The sequence below is a fragment of the Sander vitreus genome, chromosome 16 (assembly GCF_031162955.1).
Source record: "Sander vitreus isolate 19-12246 chromosome 16, sanVit1, whole genome shotgun sequence".
NCBI classification, from domain to species: domain Eukaryota; kingdom Metazoa; phylum Chordata; class Actinopteri; order Perciformes; family Percidae; genus Sander; species Sander vitreus.
Genome location: NC_135870.1, coordinates 27260977 through 27285008, shown reverse-complemented (window position 1 = coordinate 27285008; position 24032 = coordinate 27260977). Strand labels below are relative to the sequence as shown.

The 24032-nt window shown below is 44.4% G+C and overlaps 1 protein-coding gene across 2 annotated transcripts in view; it reads left to right on the top strand.

Moving 5' to 3' along the window:
- Positions 1 to 24032, top strand: part of scai (suppressor of cancer cell invasion) — a 108695-nt gene that overhangs the window by 53050 nt on the left and 31613 nt on the right. For both annotated transcript variants that reach the window (XM_078271060.1, XM_078271059.1), the window contains 2 exons: positions 8099 to 8197; positions 8540 to 8692. In XM_078271060.1, the coding sequence (XP_078127186.1) occupies positions 8099 to 8197; positions 8540 to 8692 (252 nt within the window). The remainder of the gene's footprint in view (positions 1 to 8098; positions 8198 to 8539; positions 8693 to 24032) is intronic.

Sequence of the window (24032 nt, the reverse complement as noted above, 5' to 3'; positions counted from 1 at the left end):
GGCCACCAAGAGAGTTGTGATTTGGAGCGATTGATTTTGAGCAACGTCTAGGTAGGCGGTTAACAAGGCATCTTTGGTTTTTAAGTCCTCGGAGAGCCGACGAACTTCTTCCCTAAGGTCAGCAATTGTTTGCATTTTCAAGCAACGAGGAAATCCTGTGGGGAAGTGGGGACTCGCCAGGTGTAGAGGTAGCCATGGAGCTGGCGTTAGCCTGAAGCTAATGTTTACTACTCATAAAGAATGTGCGGTCCTCCACACACAGGTACGTAGATTTGCGTAGATGCTGGCTCTTTCTAGAGACTAAAGGCTATCAGGGGGCTAAAAAGAAACAAAAAACTAAGCAACTAGTACAATATTTTTCTCAAAATAATACTATTTTCCTCCGTCTGTCTTCTCTCCCTCCACACTCTCACACTGTGTTACCTTCCGGTAATACTGGAGTGATACTGTTGACTTGCGCTAGCCTAGCACCAGCAAACTCTGCAACTGGAAGGACTGGATGAAAAGTGTTGAACGGTCTCCACTGTTAAATAACACACTGGCTAACTTGGAAATGAGGTCCTATGTCCAAAATTCTGAACCACCCCTTTAATGTGATAAAAACACTGAATAATTTTGACTATGTATTGGTATGTAATTTACGGTGGTAAGGTGCTGGAAAAAAAACTTTAAAATGGACCTTGAAAGTGCTTGAAAAGTGCTTGAATTTGACCTTGGAAAAGGTGTACGAACCCTGTAGTTGGCTAACACTATGCATTACATGTCATTTAGCTGACACTTTTATCCAAAGCGACTTCCAATTAAGTGCTTTCAACCTTGAAGTTACAAACTCCAGACAGTAGTAAGTGCAATTACATTAGCTTCAAATAAGCAAAACTACAAATAGCCAAATTAAAGTGCAGCTGTAAAAGTGATCAGTTGTCCCTCACTGTGAGGGGGCAGCAAGCAGGTTGGCTGATGCAGAGTGGAGTGGGCGGGCTGGGGTGTAGGGTTTGACCATGTCCTGGATGTAAGCTGGGGCTGATCCGTTTGTGGCCCTGTATGCAAGTACTAGTGTCTTGAACCAGATGCGGTCAGCAACTGGTAACCAGTTAAGAGAAAGGAGGAGCGGTGTAGTGTGAGAGAACTTGGGTAGGTTCAAGACCAGTCAAGCTGCCACGTTCTGAATGAGCTGAAGGCAGGCCAGCCAGGAGGGAGTTGCAGTAGTCTAGACGTGAGATGACTAGAGCCTGAACCAGAACCTGAGCTGCCTTCTGCGTTAGAAGGGGACGTATCCTTCTGATGTTATGCAGCATGTATCTACACGATCGGGTAGTTGCAGATTGCTGCAACTACCCGATCGTGTGTATTGGCAGTAAAGGAGAGTTGGTCGTCAAGTGTCACACCAGAATGCAGGTTTCTAGCATTCTGGGTGGGGACTACCACAGAGTTGTCAATTGTTATAGTAAGGTTCTAGGTAGGAGAGGCCTTCCCTGGAAGGAAAAGGAGCTCAGTCTTGTCAAGTTTGAGTTTCAGATGGTGTGTGGACATCCAAGAAGAAATGTCAGTCAGGCTGAGATATGTGCTGCTACCTACGTTTCAAACTCTGGAAAGGAGATAATTAGTTGGGTGTCATCTGCGTAGCTGTGGTAGGAAAAGCCATGCGAATAAATGACAGACCCGAGAGAGTTTGTGTACAGAGAAAAGAGGAGGGGACCCAGGACTGAACACTGAGGGATCCCAGTTGTGAGTGGGCAATGTTCTGAGATAGATCCTCTCCAAGTTGGCCGTTAAGTGCGGTCTGCCAGGTAAGATGTGAGCAAAGAGAGCGCAGAGCCTGAGACACCCAGATCCTGGAGTGTCGAAATGAGGATCTGGTGGTTCACTGTGTCAAAGGCAGTAAAAAGCTCCAGAAGGATGACGACGAGAGAGAGAGGTTGCTCTAGCGATGTTAAGCTGCTCATTGACAGCAAGGAGGGCAGTTTCAGTTGAGTGAGTGGCCAGCCTTGAAGCCAGACTTGTGGGGATCAAGAAGGTTGTTGTAGTGGAGATAAGTAGAGAGTTGATCATAAATGGCACGCTCAAGAGTTTTGGAAAAAAATGGAAGAAGGGAGACGGGTCTGTAGTTATCTACCTTCTTTGAGGGTGTTGGGGAAACAGCCAGTTGACAAGGAGGCGTTGATGAGATGGGTGAGGAAAGGAAGAAGTTCAGGAGCAATAGACTGGAGAAGGGATAGGATCAAGGGGGCAGGGGTAAGAATTTGATTGGGAGATAGAGGGGTGAAGGAGAAAAGAGTACTGGATGTGTTGGATGGAAAGATGATTTCAGGAGGTGTAGTGGAGAATGAAGAGCGTATGTCATCTTATCTTTTTTTACAAAGTAGTTGACAAAGTGGGTTGGTAGGAGGGAGGCGGGGAACTGGGGGAATTGAGGAGGTTAGAGAAGATGGAAAAACTTTTTTGGGGGTAGGAGAAAGAGGATTGAATTTTGGTTTGATAGAAAGACCTTTTGCTGCAGAAATAGAGGCAGTGAAGGAGGAAAGAGGGTGTTTAGATTTCCGCCATTTCCTTTTTGCTGCCCGTATAGTTCTCTCAGCACTAGTCTGACAACCACAGAGCTGGGGAGGACTTGAGACCCTGCCATGAAGTAAGAGGACAGAGAGAGTCAAGAGAGGATGATAGAGTAGAGAGTGTCTGTGGCAGCGTTGGGAGGCATGAGTGAGAATGAGTCAGATGAAGGGAGGGTTGATAAAGTAGATGAAGCCAGAGAAGAGGGAGAGAGTGAGCGAATGTTGCGGCGGACAGGTACAATATCTCTTGAGATATGGATGTGAGCTTGGGAGAGTGGGCAAGAGTAAGAGATGAAGAAATGGTCTGAGGTATGCAGTGGGGTTGGATGTAGAGCAGTTTCTGGTGAATATGAGATCTAGGTGGTTGCCAGCTTTGTGAGTAGGAGGGGAAGGAGGAGTGAGAGGGCAAAAGAAGAGAGAAGATGTTAACTCGTCGAGTGTTAACTAAGTCGGAATGTTAACTCGCCCAGAAGAACCAATGGAGGGCCATCCAGCTCCTCCAAAAACTTTCCCAGAGGACCTGGTGGGCAGTAGATGACAACAATGATTAGTTGTACTGGATGACTTATGGTAACAGCTTGAAGTTCAAAAGACTGTGGTGAGCTGTGGCAGTGTGTAGAGAAAAAATCTCCACTTCGGGTTGATGAGTAGGCCTGTATCTACGGCTCTGAGTGTGTGGGTGAAAGAGTAGGCGGAGGAGAGAGCAGAAGGGGTGGATGTGTTGGTCAGTGTAATCCAGGTCTCAGTGAGCAAGGAAGTCAAGGGATTGCTGGGTAGTAAAGCCAGAGATGAACTCAGTCTTGCGGGTGGCAGTCTGGCAGTTCCACAGGCTACCAGTGACGAGGTGTCGAGTGTGTGTGTAGCGGGTGGGATCATAGACTGTTAATATTAATGGACAAAGCATCCGGTTCGGCAAAGTGCTGCAAATGCCTTAAACCTGCATTCTATCTGAATTCCAGCAGGGGGCGATATGTGCGGTTGCAAAAGGAGGTCGGTTTCTGTTCAGTCTATGAGAAAGTGACCCACTTCTCACTTGATTTATTACCTCAGTAAACATTTTCGTAATGAGTTTATGGTCTCAATCGCTAGTTTTAAGTCTTCTGCAATACAGAATGATGTTCATTTTTTGAATTATGGTCTCGTTGATTTTAAAATCTGCGATAAAGTGGGGGGTGTTTTAGGGCGTGGCTATGATGTGATTGACAGTGAAAGTGTGTAACGTAGAGTGTAAGCAACGTTGCCAACTCTCAGCGAACATCACAGTCAGATACCGCCAAACAGTGTATGGCTCCTCCCTCTCGTCTAAAATCGTCACATCCGCAACCAGGATGGCTGCGCCCGTAACGGCAAACTCGACGACTTATAGCAGATCTCCACAAACCAATGGTTGACGTCATACATGCTCTGTCCATTAAAATTAAAGGGGTGATAGAATAATTATATAATTATTATTATTATTATTATTATTATTATTATTATATAGGGTATTTCACACTGTTCCTTAAGGTCTCCTAATAGGGTATGTAACATTGGTTGGGCTGAAAATGGCCTGGGGGCTTTTCTATGGGTCCTAATGCATCCCTGTGTTTTGGCCCTATTTGGAACGAGAGCTTTTCTTCCAAATGTGGTATGCTCATGAATATTTAGATGAGCTGCGCGCTGATTGGTTGAGCGAACCACATACACATACAGTGGAGACGAGACAGCAGGTCTCATATTTCAGACACTGCAATGTTATACATTGTTCATCTGCTATTTCGTTACTAAATTCACTTCTGAGACTTTTTAATGCGAGAATTCAACTACTTAAAGGTCAAATATGTGCTGTTTTACGAAAATTGATGGCTAATTGCAAATTTTGTCCGACACTGTGTCGGAGTTCATGAGCTCTGTGACAACGGCCGATGCTGCCTGGGTTGCTGCCTCGCCGCCTGGCCTGTCCTTTCACAGACCTCGGGTACACTTTCGGTATAACTATAGTATATTTACAGTTTTAATTTCGTCACAGCATGTATATCACAGCTACCCTAAGGTCTTACAAAGCTAACACTTTTGTCCGATTTCAATTTAAGACATTTTTGTGAATTTGAGGGGTCTTGTTAGGAGAAGCTGCTAGCTCTCATTGATAGAGCTCTATGAGGCGTTTATTTCCCCGATCATTTGTTTAAATAACTCAACACACATATCCATTATAGGATTAACTGGAACCTGTGGTAAGAGATTGCGGGTGTAACAAGCTCGCTGACCACGCTCTCACTCACACACACCGGCCATTTAGCAGGAAGAGGGGAGGGAGAGCAGCGAGCTGCAGGCCCTGGAGCTCTGTCAGGGCAGCGTCGTTTGGTAGTCCAGTAACCCAGAAACGGTAACTTTGCGCGGGTATGGAGCGCTGCAGGCTGCCGGCCGTGACGGAGCTCCATCTAGCTCACAGCGGGCCGGGGGTCCGTGAAGGAGGACAGGCCGAGCGGCCAGGCAGCACCGGTTGCTGAACTCCGACACACAGTCGGACAAAATTTGCAATTAGCCATCAATTTTCGTAAAACGGCACATATTTGACCTCTACATAGTTGATTTCTCACATAAAAGAGTCTCAGAAGTGAATTTAGTGATGAAATAGCAGACGAACAATGTATACAATTTCTGAGATCTGTACAACCTATTTAGAAGACTACCTGATCTCAGATCAGTGGTGTAGCCTATGTAAATGTTGGGGTGTGACAAAGGTAGAGACTAGAGCCAAATAAGGAGGAGCCACGAGGTTCGTTGAGATTTGCCCGTTTTCAGAGGCAGTTTAAAATTGTGAGCAAGAGGTGTCATTGGGATTTTGATGTTCTATGTGTCCTATTTACCTACCAAACTGTCGTTATTCAACTATGACAAGGTAAAATTGTGTTTGCATTCTATCACCCTTTAACAGTCTATGGGTGGGATAGATAAGAGAGGTCGGGTTGCGGAAATGTTGTGAACATATGCAAGGTTTGTAGTATATCCAATACGATACACTAACAGGAATGGAGAAGCAGCACATTTTTAGATAAAGACAACAAGCAATGCAAGTAAGATACCAAGCCCACTTGCCGATGTGCGTCACAATCTATTCGTCATAGCATGCCTGCAGATCTAGAAAGCGTGGCCTTTTAGTCCAGTTAGTGTCTAGGGAAGCTGAGGCTAGGCAGCTAAGTAGGAGAACTTAGTTAAATATCGGGAATGAAGGAAGAATTGTCCTCCTCTTGTTCATGTGACACCAGAAACTCCTCGCCCCTTGCCTCCACCTCTTCATTATAACCCAGCATGAGCAGCACTTTGTCAAGTCAAAAGGACTGTTATTTTTATTCCGAGAATACATAGGTAATGTATCACTTAGTGAAACATCAGAGCTAACACAAACAAAAACAACACTTTGATCACAGCTTCCACTTTTTTAAAATACTGGGGCAAGTTAGCCTGCCTCATGAAATTGTATGAGAACGTAAGGCCGTTACAAATCGGGGGCGTGACGAATAAACAACGGAAACACGGAATAATCGGCTGCGAATATTTCCCATAAAAACTATTCATACTGCTAGCGATGCATATTTGCGATAGTTTTCAATCAAAGTTTAGAGTATTCGCGCCAGCTCATCTACCATGTCCAGTGTTTTCCACAGAATTGTGCATCCAACAGCAGCGGATTCTCGCTGAGCCGCAGGTCCCCAGAGCAGCATGGTCACCTGGAGAGTCCGGTACAGTCTGACTCTGCAAACGAAGATACCATCAGCGCTATACAGCGGAGCGTTCAGATCCAGTCAAATCAGCGCCAGCCGCATGTGTGACTGTGGATGAGAGGGAGGCTGGATGCTGAAAATCAGACGTTTTGGCACTCGTGATATTGCTTTGGCGCTGGCTAAAACCTCTTTAAGGGGCGCCAAAACTTTCTTTATGCAGTAAAAACCCTCAACAAATACAGGTAATAAATTCATAATACTAACCATTAAACTCCAGATGGACTCCAGCTGTCTTCTCTGTGGAGGAAAAAGATTGATGTGGGAAAAAGCAACTACTTCTTCTGTGTGTTAATTAGCGGATCGCAAACCAAGTTAAAAGGCTCATACCGCCACCTACATTACTGTATTGGAGTGTGTAGAATAATCAGTCTCTGCACGGAGGAGCTATTCACAGTCAGGTCTGTTGTGTTAGAGAGGGAGAGAGAGAGGGCACATATACGGCAGTATGTGGCGGTCAACATTCATTGTGTGGCGGGCTGCCACATATCTGTTTACGCTAATTTGCACTATTCACCTGCCCTTGTAAGCTCAACCGTTATTGCTTTCCACCTTTGTTGTCACACAATTTTATCTACCGATCTACTTCGCTATCTAGATCACAATCTGCACTAACTGTATATTGACTCTTCACTACATTTCAGTATTCATATAGTCTGTCTATTCTTGTATACTGTGTTATCACTGATCTTCACCACCACCAAGACCACACTTTGCACTAACTGTACACTGACTCTTTACTACTTCTCAGCATTTATACAGACTGTCTTTTCTTGCATATTGTATTATTACCTAGACTCCCATTTGCACATTTGGATATTGCATATCCATCGACTTACTTGCACCTCACTACGTGCCGGCATTTGTAATTGCCCACTTATTCTGCACTTTATGTAGCATATTGTATTCTGTGTTATTGTACTGTATTGACTGTGAAACTATTTGTTGTCTTGCATGCCTATGCTTTTCTTGGCTAGGTCGCCGTTGCAAATGAGAACCTGTTCTCAACGGCCTACCTGGTTAAATAAAGGTTAAAAAAAAAAAGAAGAGAGAAGTGACAGGGGATGCTGTGTGAGCAGATGAGAGAGAATGTTCGGAGCAGAGGAGAGTTTCCGTTTAGTGAAGATATCAAGTGAATGTACAGTAGCTAGAATCTCCAGTTTGAGCAAAAATAAATGCTGCAGCTCCTCAAAACTACTAGAGGTTGCCGAGCCTTGTTTCCCTGGCTGCTGAGTGGAGTGACTGGGATTAGCTCCGTAGACTCCAGCCCCGTCTCCTAGTGATTTTCAACCACGGTGGGGAAGTTGAAGCAGGAAAAAGCTAACACTAAGCTACTGTAAGCTAGTTGCTGTAAGCTGAGTTTTCTTTTAGCAAAATACTCTAACAGTAAACAGTACGCAATGTAGGTTATATGTCTAGGGCGTTTTAGTGTGAAAGGTAAGAACAGAAAGATTGTCTCTGGTAAACACTGTCCTTGGCAAGGTTTGCCATCTATACTGTCTGCTGTCTGGTTCAGCCTCTGTGTTGTATTATGATCCTCATAAGTAAACAACACAACGTGGTTGATGTCTTTATTCACGGTGTGAAGACGACCTTGTTTCGAAAAAATTACGTCACTTTATCCGCGTAATTTTCACGTGCAATATTGACGTGCAAATTAATCACATGAAAAAAATGTTTTTACAATTTATTTTGTGAATATAGCTTTGAAGTCAAAGCTTTGCAGTACAGCAAAAGTGTTAGTATTTGTAAATTTACATGACCTTTATGCCTGTCTGCTCCCTGCAGGAGTTATCTGAGGAAATCGAAGATTACACACAGCGATTCAACACAGAGGACCAATTGGAATGGAACCTGGTTCTACAGGAAGTGGCAGCTTTTGTAGAGGTAACTAACCCACCAAATGTAACACAACACATTAGTACTTTCAATGTTTATTTTATTACCCAAAATGCATGTTACAAACTTGTTTGATTAGATTGCCCTGAAGTCCACTGAGTTCTTAATGTATCATATAAAAAGCTAGTAAAACCCCACATTTGTGTACTCTGTAACGGGGCAAGACAAACTAAGGGGTTGAAGTTGGTTACTGACATTAAAACAATAATGCAACATTTCATCTTTTTGGACTGACTGGTAATTAAAGAAGTCCCCTTTTGTGAGCTGTCTGCTGCCAGATACATCAGATCAGCTGTGGCTCACTGTTGTTTCTCTACATTTGTAAAACAGGCAGATCCAGTGGTAGTTCTGAATGACAACACTTCTGTCGTAGTCACCAGCAATCGGCTGCAGGAGGGAAATGTGCCTCCACTGGAACAAGGCATGGTGGTTGGGCAGCTCGTCCTTGCAGATGCACTAATCATCGGCAACTGTAACAACCAGGTTTTAACCCACTAATTCTAATTCACAGTTCCTAACACTATATACACATCAACAACATTGTTGACCAGTTTTATTGAAGAAAACCTGTGGCCTGTACTACGAATCAAGATCAACATGCCCTGGATTTATTTCAGTTACCTGGCTTCACCTAACCTAACAACCGCGGTCCCGCATAAACTGTGTCACAACGGTGGTTCAGAACTAGTTCAATCAATCCAGGGTTTCCCAACCAAGCGACGTTCGCGTTCACATAAAAGAGGCGGTGTTTGCACAGCATGACCAATCGCAAACATCTACCAGAGCCACATATTTTACATAAGAAGAGCAAACTATAATTCTACATAAATAGGAAGAACACAGACACTGTTTTATAGGCAAAACGCAATACAGTCACTGCTTCCTAAAACGGGAAGGAAAGCTGGCAAAAAAAAAAAGCCGACGCTGTAAATGCGTAAATCGCAACGCTTATGAATATCACTCCCCCCATCAGTCAGGCACAAGATCTGACCATAATTACACTTGTGCTTTCCATAAACTGCCGTTGCTTTAGCCTATTATTTCAGTTGTAACCCTGGCAGTGGTAAGCGATTGTGAGAGCAAAGAAAAAATATAAAAACATAATTCAAACCGATGTGCGCATTGGCAACGCATTGGCAAGAAGCTGACAAATAGCCTTTACATAATTCCCTCCGCTGAAAATCTATATCTTTCATAAAAATACCCATCAGGGAATGTTTTAACTTGTGATACAAAAAACCCTGGGTTGAACCTGAAGTTACCTCGTTAACGCCAAATCTTGCTTCGTTTTCTCAAACAAACTACTGTATATCTGTGTGGACCTGTGTGTCTGAAAAAAAGTTGAACTGAATATCAAACACACCTTTTCAATATAAAACTTAGCAGTATTACCTGCATTGCTCTTGAATAATAGTTTCACTACCAAAGGACGTAAATGAATTTTTTTTTCACTCTGTTATTAAATACATTACACACACACAGGCCCGAAATACACACACATGCAAACAAGACCTATACACATGCATTAATGGATAGATGTTAGGTCGAGGGGCTGTCCATGGCCATGCGCGCCGAACATTTGGGGGGTCAGTGCCTTGCTCAAGGGCACCTCGAAAGTGTTCTGGAAGCAAACTGGCACCTCAGCTACCAGTCAACATTCACCCTAAGTCTTGTGGAGAATACTGTATGTATGAAGTATGTCAATTGTGTATACCAATTTTTTATAGATGTCCTATTTCTTTTTTGTGATTAACAAATTTTTTCACATTTTTCATTTCGCAAAACAAACAACTTGCAACATTAACAAATCTCCCCCCCCCCCCCTCGTCATTACCACACAAAAATCAAGAAAAGATGATAGTAACTACAGTATTCCAGATCATTTAACAAAATAGTCAATAAACATATGTATAAATGACCACACCATAAGCCCAGGATTAGTGTTTTGAATGTGTTCAGGTCAGTACAGTCACGGATGTGTATGAGTTCCGGAGGGAGGGGGCTGCAATGGTGAAAGCTCGGTCACCTGGTTATGGAGGACTTTGTGGGTGAGGAGGAGGACTTTAAACTGGATGCGTTGGGAAACAGGGAGCCAGTGGAGGTTCTGAAGGATGGGAGTGATGTGATCACGGAAACGGGTGTGGGTGAGGAGACGGGCAACATAATCATCTGCATAAAGCATAAGTTTGTGCACTACACCTCCTACCATAACACCTTGGCTGCTACCAAAGGCTCTATGGCTAAACAAAACAACAAAGGAGAGGAGTATTTTGTTCCCCTTCCAAGAGCAAAATATTCAGAAAGTAACCCGTTAGTTTGCACCACAGTTTCTGGGTGCTTATACAGCACCTTAATCCACTTTATAAATATGCTGCCTAAGCCATACATTTCCAAAATTTTGAACATAGCCCCATGTAACCATATGAAACGCCTTTTCGGCATCGGGGGAAATAGCAGCTATTGAGGATTGTCTATCAGCTACAGACCATGCAATATTAATGAGATGCCCTATCTGACGAGCTACACTGGCAAATAAACCCCACCTGATCAGGATGAATTAGAGAAGTAATAACCTTATTTAATCCATTTGCCAACATTTTTTAAATAATCTAACTGCATTAGGGAAATTGCAAATTCAGCAGCCTTTAAACTCTCGACGCAGCTTTCAACCTCATTCATTCTAGTGACCAGGCTGGAGAGCTTCGACTCCATTGACACAATGGAGCGGTGAATTTCCTTCAGACCTAGCTCAGCGGAGATTTTCTCTAGTGCTGCGAATATTTTACCAATATCTGACGGCGATATGTCGTTGTTAGCCTGTTGCTTTTCTGCCACAGTCACAGCAGCGGCGCCATTTTGACTCTTTTCATCCGCGTCTCCACCATGGAACATTTGCTGTTTAATATCTCCACCGACCGCTGACTTTTCGGCATCCAGAATGTTTCTCATCCTGGCTGAGCACAAAGATCTCTGGTCAGTATCTTCAAAAGGATAAATACAGCTGTGCACTACATGGAGCTCGTCAAGCTCCATGTAGTTGACCATTAGGTCACATGACTCTCCTAGTCCTGTCCTATTTCTAACAAGTAGTATAGACCGAATCACTATGACATCACACTAACAACAATCATTTTCAGCCGTAACTGTAATGTTTAAAGATAAATTGTTGTAAACACAGTGGTCCAACCTATCTGACGTTTCTGCTGGGCCTATTTGATGTACTGTGTTGCTTTCCTAGCTTCTTTGATAAACCAAATCTACCTAACATCTCACTGCTGGTCAGAGTGCTAGTTTTGGGTAAACTCATGCTGTCCTTTTCTTTGTGTCCCAGCAGGTAAATTAGGTCTCCAACCTAACATTAGTGAAAGTGTTGTTGATAATGAGATATGAAAGCATTAAACATGCATTTTAGATGAATAAGATGTATACACTTTTAAATAACAATTGAAATAACTCACCCCTGTTTGCTTGGCGCTTAATGTGAATTATAACGCTAAGTAGGTACATAGTTTACGTTACCATGGACGCAGTGTTCCAACCGTGAAGACGTAACAGACTATTTTCTTTAGCTGAAGCAATACAATTGTTTTTAAATTAATAATTCCTTTTTAAATTAATATTTTGTGTAAAATTCTTGATTTATTTGGTAAGTAGCCATGTAATAAGAGTTCGCTATAGTGACCAGCACTCTACATTATTCCTTACTTTACAGCTCACCACAAAAAGTATCCTGTGGAGTTTATTTGTAAACAAACAAAATGTTTGTTTACATTCAGTGTTTCTCATCAAAACACACCATTTGTATATTTGAGACCTAACTTGTTTTGAATGCATTTCCTTCCTCATGAAACATTTGCGAAGCCATTTTTCTTTTGAAATTATTTTGCTAGCAGTCCTTTTCTTCGCTACGTATTTGTTGGGCACGTTAACATCACTTGTACATCAGTGGAATAGTTTGAAACAATTGACCAGAACGTGTATCATCTTTTTACTCTTGGGTGACATTTTTGTAACTGCAGCCTGCCCACAGATGTAGCAGAACAGGTAGCCTTGTATAGCAATTTGGAGGTATGTATTATGCTAATTATCAAATCTCAAGAATGCAGCACCCTCTTATGAACATGTGGCATTCATCAAATTGAAACAAGCAATTTACAAGAAATGTTTGCGTTTAGAGGGTTTAGTGACCTTGTTTGGGAGGCAGACACCATCTCCACATTTAAGAGTAAGCTAAAAACTCTTCTCTTTAATAAAGCTTATAGTTAGGGCTGGCTCAGGTTTTCCTTGGTATAGGTTTAGACTGCCGGGGGACCTATTATACACTCAGTTCCTCTCTCCCCCCCTCTTTCTCCATCTGTTCTAACTTCTTCCCCAGAGTCCTTGTGCTTTCTCACCTCACAGATTTCCTTGGATTGTTGTTTTGCAGCTGCTGCTGTGGTGCTGCTCAATGCCCTGCAATGCTACTACTATTATTAATAACAATAATACATTTCATTTAAGGGCGCCTTTCTCTGCACTCAAGGACACCCACTCAAGGACACCGTATAGGGATACATAAGACATGTAAAAGCAGCAAAAAATATAAATAAAAATAAAGAATAAAACAACAATAGAAACAACAGACAGAGGCAGAGCAATTGACATCAAGTGGAATAGGCAGTTTTAAACGGATGTGTTTTGAGTTGCAATTTGAAATGAGGGAATAAATCAATGTTTCTGAGTTGGGGTGGTAAACAATTCCAGAGACGGGGAGCAGAGCGGCTGAATGCTCTGCTCCCCATGGTGGTGAGACGGGCGGAGGGGACAGACAGGTGTATGGAGGAAGGGGATCTGAGGGAGCGGGAGGGAGTGGGAACCTGGAGGAGATCAGACAAATATGGGGGGGTGGGGTTGTGGATGGCCTTGAATGTAAACAGGAGGACTTTGAATTGGATACGGAACTGGAGGACTTTGAATTGGATACGGAACTGGACCGGGAGCTGTTGCAGGACAGGAGTGATGTGGTGGATGGAGGGGGTTCGAGTTAAAATGCGGGCAGCTGAATTCTGGACCAGTTGAAGTTTATGGAGTGATTTGTGAGGGAGGCTGAAGAGGAGAGAGTTGCAGTAATCCAGACGGGAAGTGACAAGACTGTGGACAAGGATGGCGGCAGTGTGGGGGGTAAGGGAGGTGCGGAGGCGATTGATGTTTCGTAGGTGGAAGTAGGCAGAAACGGGTAATGTTATTGATGTGGGGTTGAAAGGATAGTGTGCTGTCAAGGAATACACCCAGACTCTTAACCTTGGGGAGGGTGAAACGGAGGAGTTATCAATAGTGAGAGAAAAACTGTCGGTTTCGGATAAAGTGGATTTTGTGCCAATGGGGAGAACCTCGGTTTTATTACTGTTTAATTTGAGGAAGTTTTGGGTGAACCAGGTGTTTATTTCAGAGATGCAATCAGTAAGGGAGGTGGGCGGAAGAGTAGACGAGGGTTTGGTGGAGAGGTAGAGCTGGGTGTCATCAGCATAACAGTGGAAGTGAATGTTAAATTTGTGGAAGATATTGCAGAGGGGAAGGAGGTAAATGATGAGGAGTAGGGTCCCCAGGACAGAGCCCTGGGGCACACCTGAAGTGACGGAGGAGGGAATGGATTTAAAAGACTTGAGTTGCATGAACTGAGTGCGTCCAGAAAGGTAAGATGTGAACCAGTCTAACAGAGTGTGGGTGATGCCGATGGAAGATAGCCTATTGAGGAGGGTGGTGTGACAGATGGTATCAAAGGCTGCACTCAGGTTGAGGAGGATGAGGATGGTGAGGAGTCCAGAATCAGCTGCCATAAGGAGGTTGTTGGTGATTTTGTTAAGTGCTGTTTCACTGCTATGGAGTGGGCAGAAACCGGACTGGAACTGTTCATACAGGTTATTGTGGGATAGGTGAGAATGGAGTTGAGAGGCAACTGTTTTTTGGAGATGAAGGGTAGATTGGAAATAATAATAATAATAATAATAATAATAAATTGAATTTATATAGCGCTTTTCACGAACTCAAAGTTGCTTTACAGGGCAGGTATAGATAATAAAGACAAACAAAACAAAACAAGATTCAGGCACAGATGAAAAGGGAAGGGGCGTGGGGCTACGGATAGGCAGTGGTGAAGAGATGGGTCTTGAGGCGAGACTGGAAGATGGTGAGGGACTCAGAGGTGCGGATCTCTTGGGGGAGGGAGTTCCAGAGCCTGGGAGCTGCCCTGGAGAATGCTCTGTCCCCAAAACTGCCTAGGTTGGACTTTTGGATATAGAGGAGACCGGCTGAGGTGGATCTGAGGGACCGTGAGGGTTGGTACGGGGAGAGGGGGTCAGTGAGATATGAGGGGGCCAGATGGTGGAGGGCTTTGTAGGTGATCCGGTGGGAGATGGGAAGCCAGTGGAGTTGTTTTAGGACTGGAGTGATGTGGTGCCAGGATGAGGCGGGCGGCTGAGTTCTGGACCAGTTGGAGTCGGTTGATGTTGGTAGAGCTGATGCCGAGAAGAAGTGAGTTGCAGTAGTCCAGTCGGGAGGAGATGAAAGCGTGAATGAGTCTTTCAGCAGAGGTGTGGTTAGGGAGAGAGATGAAGTGGGATCTGTTGGAAAGGTAGGAGCGGAGCCAGCTAAGTGCAGTACCTTCGATACCGAGGTCTTTGAGTGTGGTGAGGAGGATGTTATGGATCACGGTATCAAAGGCTGCACTCAGGTCGAGGAGGATAAGGATGTTGAGGGAACCAGTGTCAGCAGAGGTGAGGAGGTCGTTGAGGACTTTGAGGAGAGCGGTTTCTGTGCTGTCGAGGGGGCGAAAACCAGATTGGAGAGGTTCAAATCGGTTATTGGCATGAAGATGGGTTTGTAGTTGTGAGGCGAATATACGTTCCAGAGTTTTAGATAGAAAGGGCAGGTTGGATATTGGGCGGTAGTTGTTGAGGGAGGAGGGATCCAGACCAGGTTTTGTAAGGATTGGGGTGACAGCGGCAGTTTTGAAGGTAGAGGGGACAGTTCCAAGGGACAGTGAGGAGTTGAAGAGGTTAGTGAGGTAGGGGCATAGGACGGGGAGACAGGACTTCAGGAGTGGAGTAGGGAGGGAGTCAAGAGAGCAGGTAGTGGGTTTGGAAGAGCTGATGAGTTTAGAGATTTCAGGAGTGGTGACCGAGTCAAACTGGGAGAGGAGGCAGTGTGGAGAAGGGGTCAGGAGGTCAGGAGGGATGGGGAGAAGAGGGGCTGTGGTAGGTGCTGGAGTAGATCCTGGGAGGTCAGATACAGGGGATAGAGATTGGTAAATTGTGTTGATTTTGTCAGCGAAAGGGGAATGCTTGGTTGAGGGAGAAGAAGTCGTTGGGTTGTTGCCAGGTTTCGGTGAGCAGAAGGAAGTCCAGAGTGTTGTCAAGGATTAGTTTATGGAGGGCAGGGGCTTTATTGTTGAGCGATGGGGTGTTGAGGAGGGCAAAGTTGGCATGGTGGTGGGATGGGGGCAGGCTGGAGAGATCTGAGGTTGTCCCGGTTAGCAGTGTGTGTGGTCGGTGGGGAGGGGGGGGGCATTGCCGTTGAGGAGAGTAAATGATTGGAGAGTAGGTGTATGTGAGGTGCGGAAAGCACTGTAGTCCAGTCCGGATTTTCTGTGCAGCCTGACAGTGCGTTCAGCCCTATGTGATCCAGTGGGGGAAGCATTCTGATGACGTGGGAGAGGTGCGACAGAGCGTGCAGGTGACCAGATGGATGGAATGGATTGTCCGTGGTGGAAGTAAACAAACTTGCGGGGAGAGCTTCTGTGGATGTAACGGGGTGACCTAGAAGTATGAGCTGTTTGATGACTGGGATGCAGGATGGAATGGAGTAGTTGAGTTCGACCAATTGCAGAGTTGAATATTTGAACATGATGCCGAGCGGAGGGACTGAGGGCTCCGTGATAGCAGTTAGCCGTGGAGTAGTAGGGGCACAGAAGTGGATGACTGATGCGAGTGCCAAAATGATCCACGGCATGACAGGAGGAGATGAAAGTCCAGTCTCAGTCACGGCTCGCATCTGGTGGAGGTTGCCTGTGAGAAGGAGGTCGGCAATCGGGTTAGCCGCTGTAGCAGCTAGGATTAGCCACCACGCTTTGGGTGAACGAGGGCAGCCAGCTAGTGGCTAACCGACAAGGCGACAGTCTGGTTGAGGAGCCCAAGCGGCTTCGGGAACCAGCTGAGAGGCTGTCCAGAGGTAGAGAGGCTGTCCATAGGTAGGGGTACAGCAAACACAAACAAACAGGAACACAAGAGAATAGCAGACGGAGAAGCAGCGAATAAACGGCGCCAGCATCCTCTCACATCTGATTTTCAGTGCTGAAGAAGACTCATATCAAAAATGTAATTTATATATAGGATATAGGACGGAAGTTGGAGGGGTCGGCACAAGGTTTTTTTTTTAAAATAGGGGTAATGGCAGCAGTTTTGAAGGATGTAGGGACACTTCCAGTCGTGAGAGAGGAGTGGATGGTAGCAGAAATGAAGGGGACCAGGGAGGGAAGGCAGGCTTTAACAAGTTGTGTGGGGAGGGGGTCAAGTTGACAAGTGGATGGCTTGGATTTCTTTCTTTTATAAGATCAATTTTTTCATTAGTTTTATATTTTTGAACATACAGAAAAGATAAAAACAATTGAACAAGAACAAAAACTCTCTCTCACCCCCCACCCAGAGCGAGTGGGGGGGGAGCCAGCGTTGAGCTATCATTTTCTTGGTTGTGGTTGAGCCGGCTAGCCAAACTTTCTTCTGTCTATCAAGCAGGTGTAGTTTAGAGTCGTCATTAAGTAACAAAACAACCGGGTCAGTAGGAATTCAACATCCTATCACATCAGATATTATTGATGTTGTTTTATTCCAGAACTCATGCATCTGTTCACACTCCCAGACCATGTGTAGGAAAGTTCCAGTTTGTTCAGGTTGACAGAACGTGCAATAGGGAGTGGGAATGACTTTAGAAACGTATCTCTTCAGAGGATTCCAGTATGTCCTATGACATATGTTGAAGTGGATATACTGGTGATTTGGGTTCTTGGAACAATGGAAAATGTTGTCCCAAACTGTCTCCCAATTAATTACGTTCCCCTCAGGGCTCAGCTCTCGCTCACATTTCCTTGCTATTGGGAGTTCTCCTATGGATACTTGCACCAGTTTAGCATAGATCTTGGATGCTAATCCTCTCACAGGAAAATCAACAAACCATTTAATAACTGGGTGCGGCTCAAGACTGTTTACCCATGGCACTCCATAACATTTTAGGGCTGCTCTTAAGCGCAGATACAAGAAGAAGGATGTCCTGGGGACCTCAAAACTAGCTCTTAGGTCTTCAAAACTCAACATACCTTTCTCATTGAATATCTGGTTTACAGTATAAATGCCTCTGTCACTCCACTGCTTACAAGCAAAGGGTTTGTTACCAGACATTAAGTGTGTATTGTGCCAAATTGGGGTGTCCAGATGCCACTTGTTGGTGTAGCATAGTTGCTCCTCCACCTGTTTAAAGTTAGTCAATGTGTTGGTGATAATACGGCCATAGGCTAGCATACACTTATTTGGACACACACCTGTAAAGGCAAGGTCTTGCAGTCTTAAACTTCCAGTGAGGTTTTGCTCTATTTCTCTCCATGGGACTGTAGACGAGGGGTCCATCCACACTCCCACGCCCATAGCTGAAAGGCTCTGTGATACACTTTAAGGTTGGGGAGGACCAAGCCTCCCGTGTTTGTGGTACGTTGCAGGGTAGAGTATTTTAGCCTAGGTTGTTTATTATTCCAAATATATTGCCGAAATAAGGTATCAAGTTTCTTTCAGAAATTTGGTGGGGGTAAGGGGATCATTGTACTTAAGAAATTCACACAAGGAACTATGTTCATTTTAACAACGGCAATCCTGGAGCGTAGTGATGCCGGCAGCGCAGACCGGCAATTGGCCAGATCCCTTTGAACACTACTTAATATAGTTTCATAGTTGTCCTGGACAACTCGCTGTAGGGATGCGTGTACGGTGATGCCCAAATATGTAATTTTGCTTTGGGTTGGTATTGTAACACTAATGGTTGATGCCACATGCCTGTTGTTCAATAAAAGGTTAGATTTATTCCAGTTCATTTTATAGCCCGAGATTGAGCCAAATTCGTTGAAAATCTTAAGAATTTTTGGAATAGAGTCCTCAAGATCAGCAATGTACAACAAAATATCGTCTGCAAATAATGATATTGAGCTGCTACTGGATTTAATCTGGATATTACAGATTTTATTTTGCCTTATGGCTTGGGCTAACGGTTCAAGAGAGATTGCAATTAGCATGGGGGAGAGCGGGCATCCCTGTCGCGAGCCCCCCTTAATGGGAAACGGCTGGGAGTGCAATCCATTGGTTGAGACTATGGCCGTGGGATTCACATATTAAGTACGCACCATGTCAATGAATTTGGCCCCCAAACCAAGCCTCTCCATTACTTGCCACAAGTAGTTCCACTCTAGGCGGTTGAAAGCCTTTTCCGCGTCTACTGATAAAACTGCTGCCATTGTTGGAAGGTTTTTGGCTTCTTCTATTACATGAAATAGTCTGCGTACATTGTCTGCAGCATAACGCTTGGCTATAAAACGTGATTGGTCGGGGTGGACTAGCTTCTCCATAAAACGCTCTAAGCGAGAGCCAGGACTTTGGAATAAAGCTTAATTTCAGTCCTGATGAGGCTGATGGGCCTGTAATTTGAGCAATCCGTAGGGTCTTTACCCTTCTTTGGCATAACAGAAATCAGCGCGGTGTTGGTTTGTTGGTGGAAAGTACCCTTCTCTATGGCTGAAGTTAAAGCTTGTAAAATGGTAGGTCCTAATATGTCAAAATACTGTAGAAGTTCTGATGGAATTCCATCCAACCCTGGTGTTTTCCCTTTAACTGTTTTTAATGCTGATTTAAGTTCCTCTAAGGTCAGTTGACCCAGTTCTTCTGCCTCTTCTGGGTCAAGAAAAGGCAGGTTTAGTTCTTTTAGGAACTTCTGGCGCTGTGTCGGATCTGGGTTGCAGGAGGACTCATTCAACTTTGAGTAAAAGGATTGAAAAGTGGCACTGATATCCTTAGGATTTGTTGAGATACCTCGATCTGTGCGGATGCTGTTGATAGTAGCCCTTGATTTGCTTGGTTTACAGCCGTTAAAAAAGTAATTTTGCCTCACTCTGTGCATTATGAACTCAGCCTCCTTCTTAGCAGATCATTCAGCTCTGTTCAACTTGTGACTAGAAGAGTTTATGTAGATTTAGAAAAACAAGTCTTAAGAGATTGCTCTAACGATTTACAGCGTTCTTCCAACTCCGCTATCCTTGCCTCTCTTTTCCTATTCAAATTGACCGCAAAGGAGGATGTAAAATCTCTAATAAATCCTTTAGTTGCTTGCCATGTATATGCGGGGTCAGAAACTGAGTCTGTATTAATTGATATAAATTCAGCCAGTTTGGTTCTAAATTCTGTATCAAAAGCTGTGTTCTGGAGAAGGGAATTATAAAATTGCCATCTCCTAGATCTTTCTCCTAACATATCACAACGGAATGTGGTTATCAGCATATTGTGATCAGACAGAATTGCTGGTTCTATTGCTGTCGTGTGGAACATTGTCTTAAGCTCACTGGAGCACAACATATAATCAATGCGGGAGTGGGTGAGGTGGCGTGTGGAAAAGAAGGTGTAATCCTTGCTAGTAGGATTGTGCATCCTCCATATATCTGTAAAATGGTGGGATTCCACAACTGCTTTAAACATGTCCGATATGCATTTTTGGGCTTTCGTTGTGATTGATCCCTGATCTATCTTGATTTAAATCTAGTACTGCATTCATGTCTCCCCCTATGATTAGTGAATATTCGTTGAGAGAGAGCAATTCATTGGTTAGGCGTGGGGGAAAAAACTATCATATGTAGCCTGTGCATATACCGAAACAAAGGCTATTTTCCTACTCCTTATCGTATATAATCTTATATATGTACTGCCTGATAAGTCTTTACTGCTTTTGTCTACGGTGAGTGCGCATTTCCGCAACAGCAACACAATGGAGCCCTTGGTTTTGGTGTCATCACTAGATGAGGCAGCAACCTTAAAGTATTTATTTTTTAGATGATTTACATCTCTTTTACGTAAATGTGACTCCTGTATAAGCGCCACGTCTATGTTTTTCCTTCTTAAATAGTCCAGGAATTTAGCTCTTTTGATTGGCTCGTTTAGCCCCCTGATGTTGACTGAAAGGATTGAGAGCTCAGCCATCTTCAAAATGTACACGCATATGTGTCTCGAGTACCCTACCGGATTTTGCCAACAAATCAGTAGCAAAGGGTGAACTGTTAGCTCTGAGCAAGGTGTGACAAAAACATAAAAAGTAAAATAAATCCCCTAACCCTCTGAGACCGCAGACCCCCTCCCCTATCTGTAAGATGCGTGACCACATCAAACGCAGTTTGAGCAAAACTCCAGCTCAAAACTGCACCTCCTCTCTTAAGTCACAGGTTAATTGAAACAGGTGAAACTAGTGAATACTTATGTTAAACATGAACAATATTATAAACACCTTAGAACTAGGTCTCAACCAGCTGTTAAGTTCTGAAGTAGGCTATGTGAGAAACTTTCTGGAATAAGCTGTGTGTAAAACACACCAATCTAGTTGGAGCAATAAGCAGACTATGAGCTGAACAGACAACATCCCTCATGATCTTTCAATCCAGGTAAATGTTAACAAACAGACTGTAAACTGACCAGCCAGTATTTATCATGTATTTTCAGTCTGGTTAAGTGTCCCTTTAAAGCCTGACTCCGAAACTTACATACCGTATCCTCAGGATTTATCATGTTTTTTTCAGCCCGATTAAATGTCCACAAAAGCATAGACTGTAGATTGAGTTGCCTGCATTCATCATTTCTTACAGTCTGATTAGATGTCCCTTCAAAGGTTGGTTCCAAAACCTACACACAGTGTCCTCCTGTCAAACTCGGTATAGTAGCCTAAATACCGTTAGTCCACCGGTGCTGAGTCCTCCAGTCACGGCCACGACACCGACCGCAAAGTCCCACCGCCGCCCTCCGCTTCCTCTGTTGGTAACGGTCCGTGGCGCGGGACGACCCATGCATGTAGCATGTCTTCCTCCAGTTCTAATTCCATCCAGAAAACACCCGGCTCTGCGGCTGCAGCAAAGGCAAACTCTCTCCCTCCGTGGATGGCGGGCAGGCAGCTAAATGAGTCTGAGTTGCGTTCAGCGTGTAGTTCATGTTGAGTCCCTTCAGGCACCCGAAGCCGCCGGACCGCGGACCGCAGTCAGACTGCTCCAGCTCACATACCATGATTTCCTGCATCTCAGGTTCTGCCTTGATGTGATGCTTCGAGGCATTAATTTCCACCAACACTCCTTTCACTGCGTTGTAGATCATGGATTCAAGCACACTTAGCTGCCTCTCCAAAACCCGAGCGATTAAAGGCCTTTTTATAGTTGTGCGTCGAATCGACGGCAGAGAGTCCAGCCGTAGCCTGACGTGCACCTCTCGAAAAATGTTAACTATACGTTGCGGCGACGCACGTCGCTCGGCCATGGTTTGGAAGCGTTGCATTTCCCCCGACTTATTTCCTGGTTCTCTTTCTCCATAAACAACATGAAATCAAGGAGAGGGTTAACTTTTCCTGCTACAGATTTCTCACCGTGGTAAGAAAACACAGGGCAGACACTTTGTTTCTCTCACTCTGACTCTAGACATAATCGGAGATAATCACTTTCTCACTTCTCCCTCTATCACACACACGCATGCCGGCTCGACGCACACACCAGCGCACAAGTATAAACATCAGGCCACGTACGTAGGCTATGGCGAAAGCTCTGCGTGGAGCCTCCGCAGAACTGTAAAACAAGCTTAAGTCCTCCATGTTAGAGAACGCGTTCACATCAGTTGCTCCATTAGCTAATGTTCCATTAGCCGCCGCCATGCTAACAAATTTCTCTGAACGACTAAATAGTTTAGGCGACAGCGAGACACGCTTTTTTGTGCCTGCAGGCGTTTTACTGAGTCACCGTGATAACAGACAAAACGGTTTGGCGTCGAAGAAAAAGTAATAGACCTGGTTATTTAATGAAATACGGAGGTGAGTGTGGGAGACTCAGTCTCTTGCAACCATAGCGGTGGCTGGTCACGTGATCCCCCGATGGCTTGGATTTCTGGGTGAGTTCTGTGATTTCTGAAATATCGGGGAGCTAGAAGGAAGAGAATGAGTGTGTGGATGGGTGAAAGTCGGTTGAGATGCTGAGGTGAGGGATTGATCCAAGGTGCTGGTGGATGTTCTTGGTTTTTTCAGTGAAAAAGGAGATAATGGAGTTGCAGAAGGAGGTTGTATACAAGTGAGGGGAGAGAAAGTCCTGGGGTTGGGTGATATTGTTAAGCAGGGAAAACAGTGACTTGGAGTTTCCTTTGTATGCAGTGATTATACTGGAGTAGTAGTGGGTTTTGGTGCTAGCAATGGAGTCCTTATAACGTAATATGTGGTTATTGTACATTTCTTTGTGAATAATGAGACCAGTTTTTCTATGAAGACGTTCAAGTTGCTGACCTTTGGCTTTCATGAGACGAAGGTCGGGGGTGAACCAAGGGGCGGAGACGGAAAAAGAAACATCTGTTTTTTTAACGGATCAAGGGAAATAAGAATATTATGGAGTCCAGTGTTGTAATGAGAGACCAGATCATCGGGGGTGGATAGATTGTGAGTGTCAGGGAGGCAGGAGGAGTGGATACTTGAAGTGAGAGTGGCAGGGTTGATATTCCTTATATTCCGAAATGAAATAAGGCGTGGTATTTTAGAGATGGAGAAAGTGAGTTTCACTGTAAATGAGAGGAGAAAGTGATCAGTTATGGGGAGTTCATCAGCTGTAAGGTCAGAAGGGGTGACACCAGAGCAGCAGATCAAGTCCAGAATATGTCCTTTGGAGTGTGTGGGAAAAGTAGTATGTTGCTGACATCCAACACTCTCTAGGCAGAAGGTCAAGTCTTTGGTGAGATGCAGATTGATATTGTCCATGTGGATATTGAAATCACCCAGCAGTATTATGTTTGGTGAGAGAGAGGATAAGTAGGTGAGAAAAGCAGCAAAGTCATTTAAAAATTCACTGTTCGGTTTAGGGGGGCGGTAGACAGTAGCAATGATGGTTGGAGTGGGACCAGACAACTTGCAGACAGCAGATTCAAACGAGCTGGAGACAGGCACAGACACCGGCGAGACTTTCCATAGACAGGTAGATTATCGTGAGTCGTCCTCCCCGGCGGGAGCCACGGGGTTGACAGATGTAAACAAACCCACTAGGAGTGGATTCATTCAGCTGAGAAAAGTCGTTGGGCTGTTGCCATGTCTCGGTTAAACAAAGAAAGTCTAGCTTACGATCTGAGATGAAGTCCGTGACAAGCCATGACCAACTGGCATCCTCCGGTCATCAGGAATCACGTCAGGCTCCAACCCCATTTAAAACAAAAATACGGCGTAGAGATGACAAAATGCGTAGCTATATATAACTATTGAACTTTGCTAATGAACTGAGTATGAAAATCAAACAAAATGATCTATGCATTTGCGAAAAAGAGTAAAATTACAGAAAGTAAACAAGCCAGACAGAGCGGCGTCCCCGTTACTAGGCAACTCCTATTAATTACTATTAGTCATAATTCTGTTATCTTTACTGTTACTATAATTGCCACTGTTCATCATGCCATTCCATTATACCTACTGCTATAATTATGAGTCATATTTCTGTCTCTCTCACCGGCCTTTTAAAAGTTTTTCCTCGACGCTGTTGCACCAAATGCAT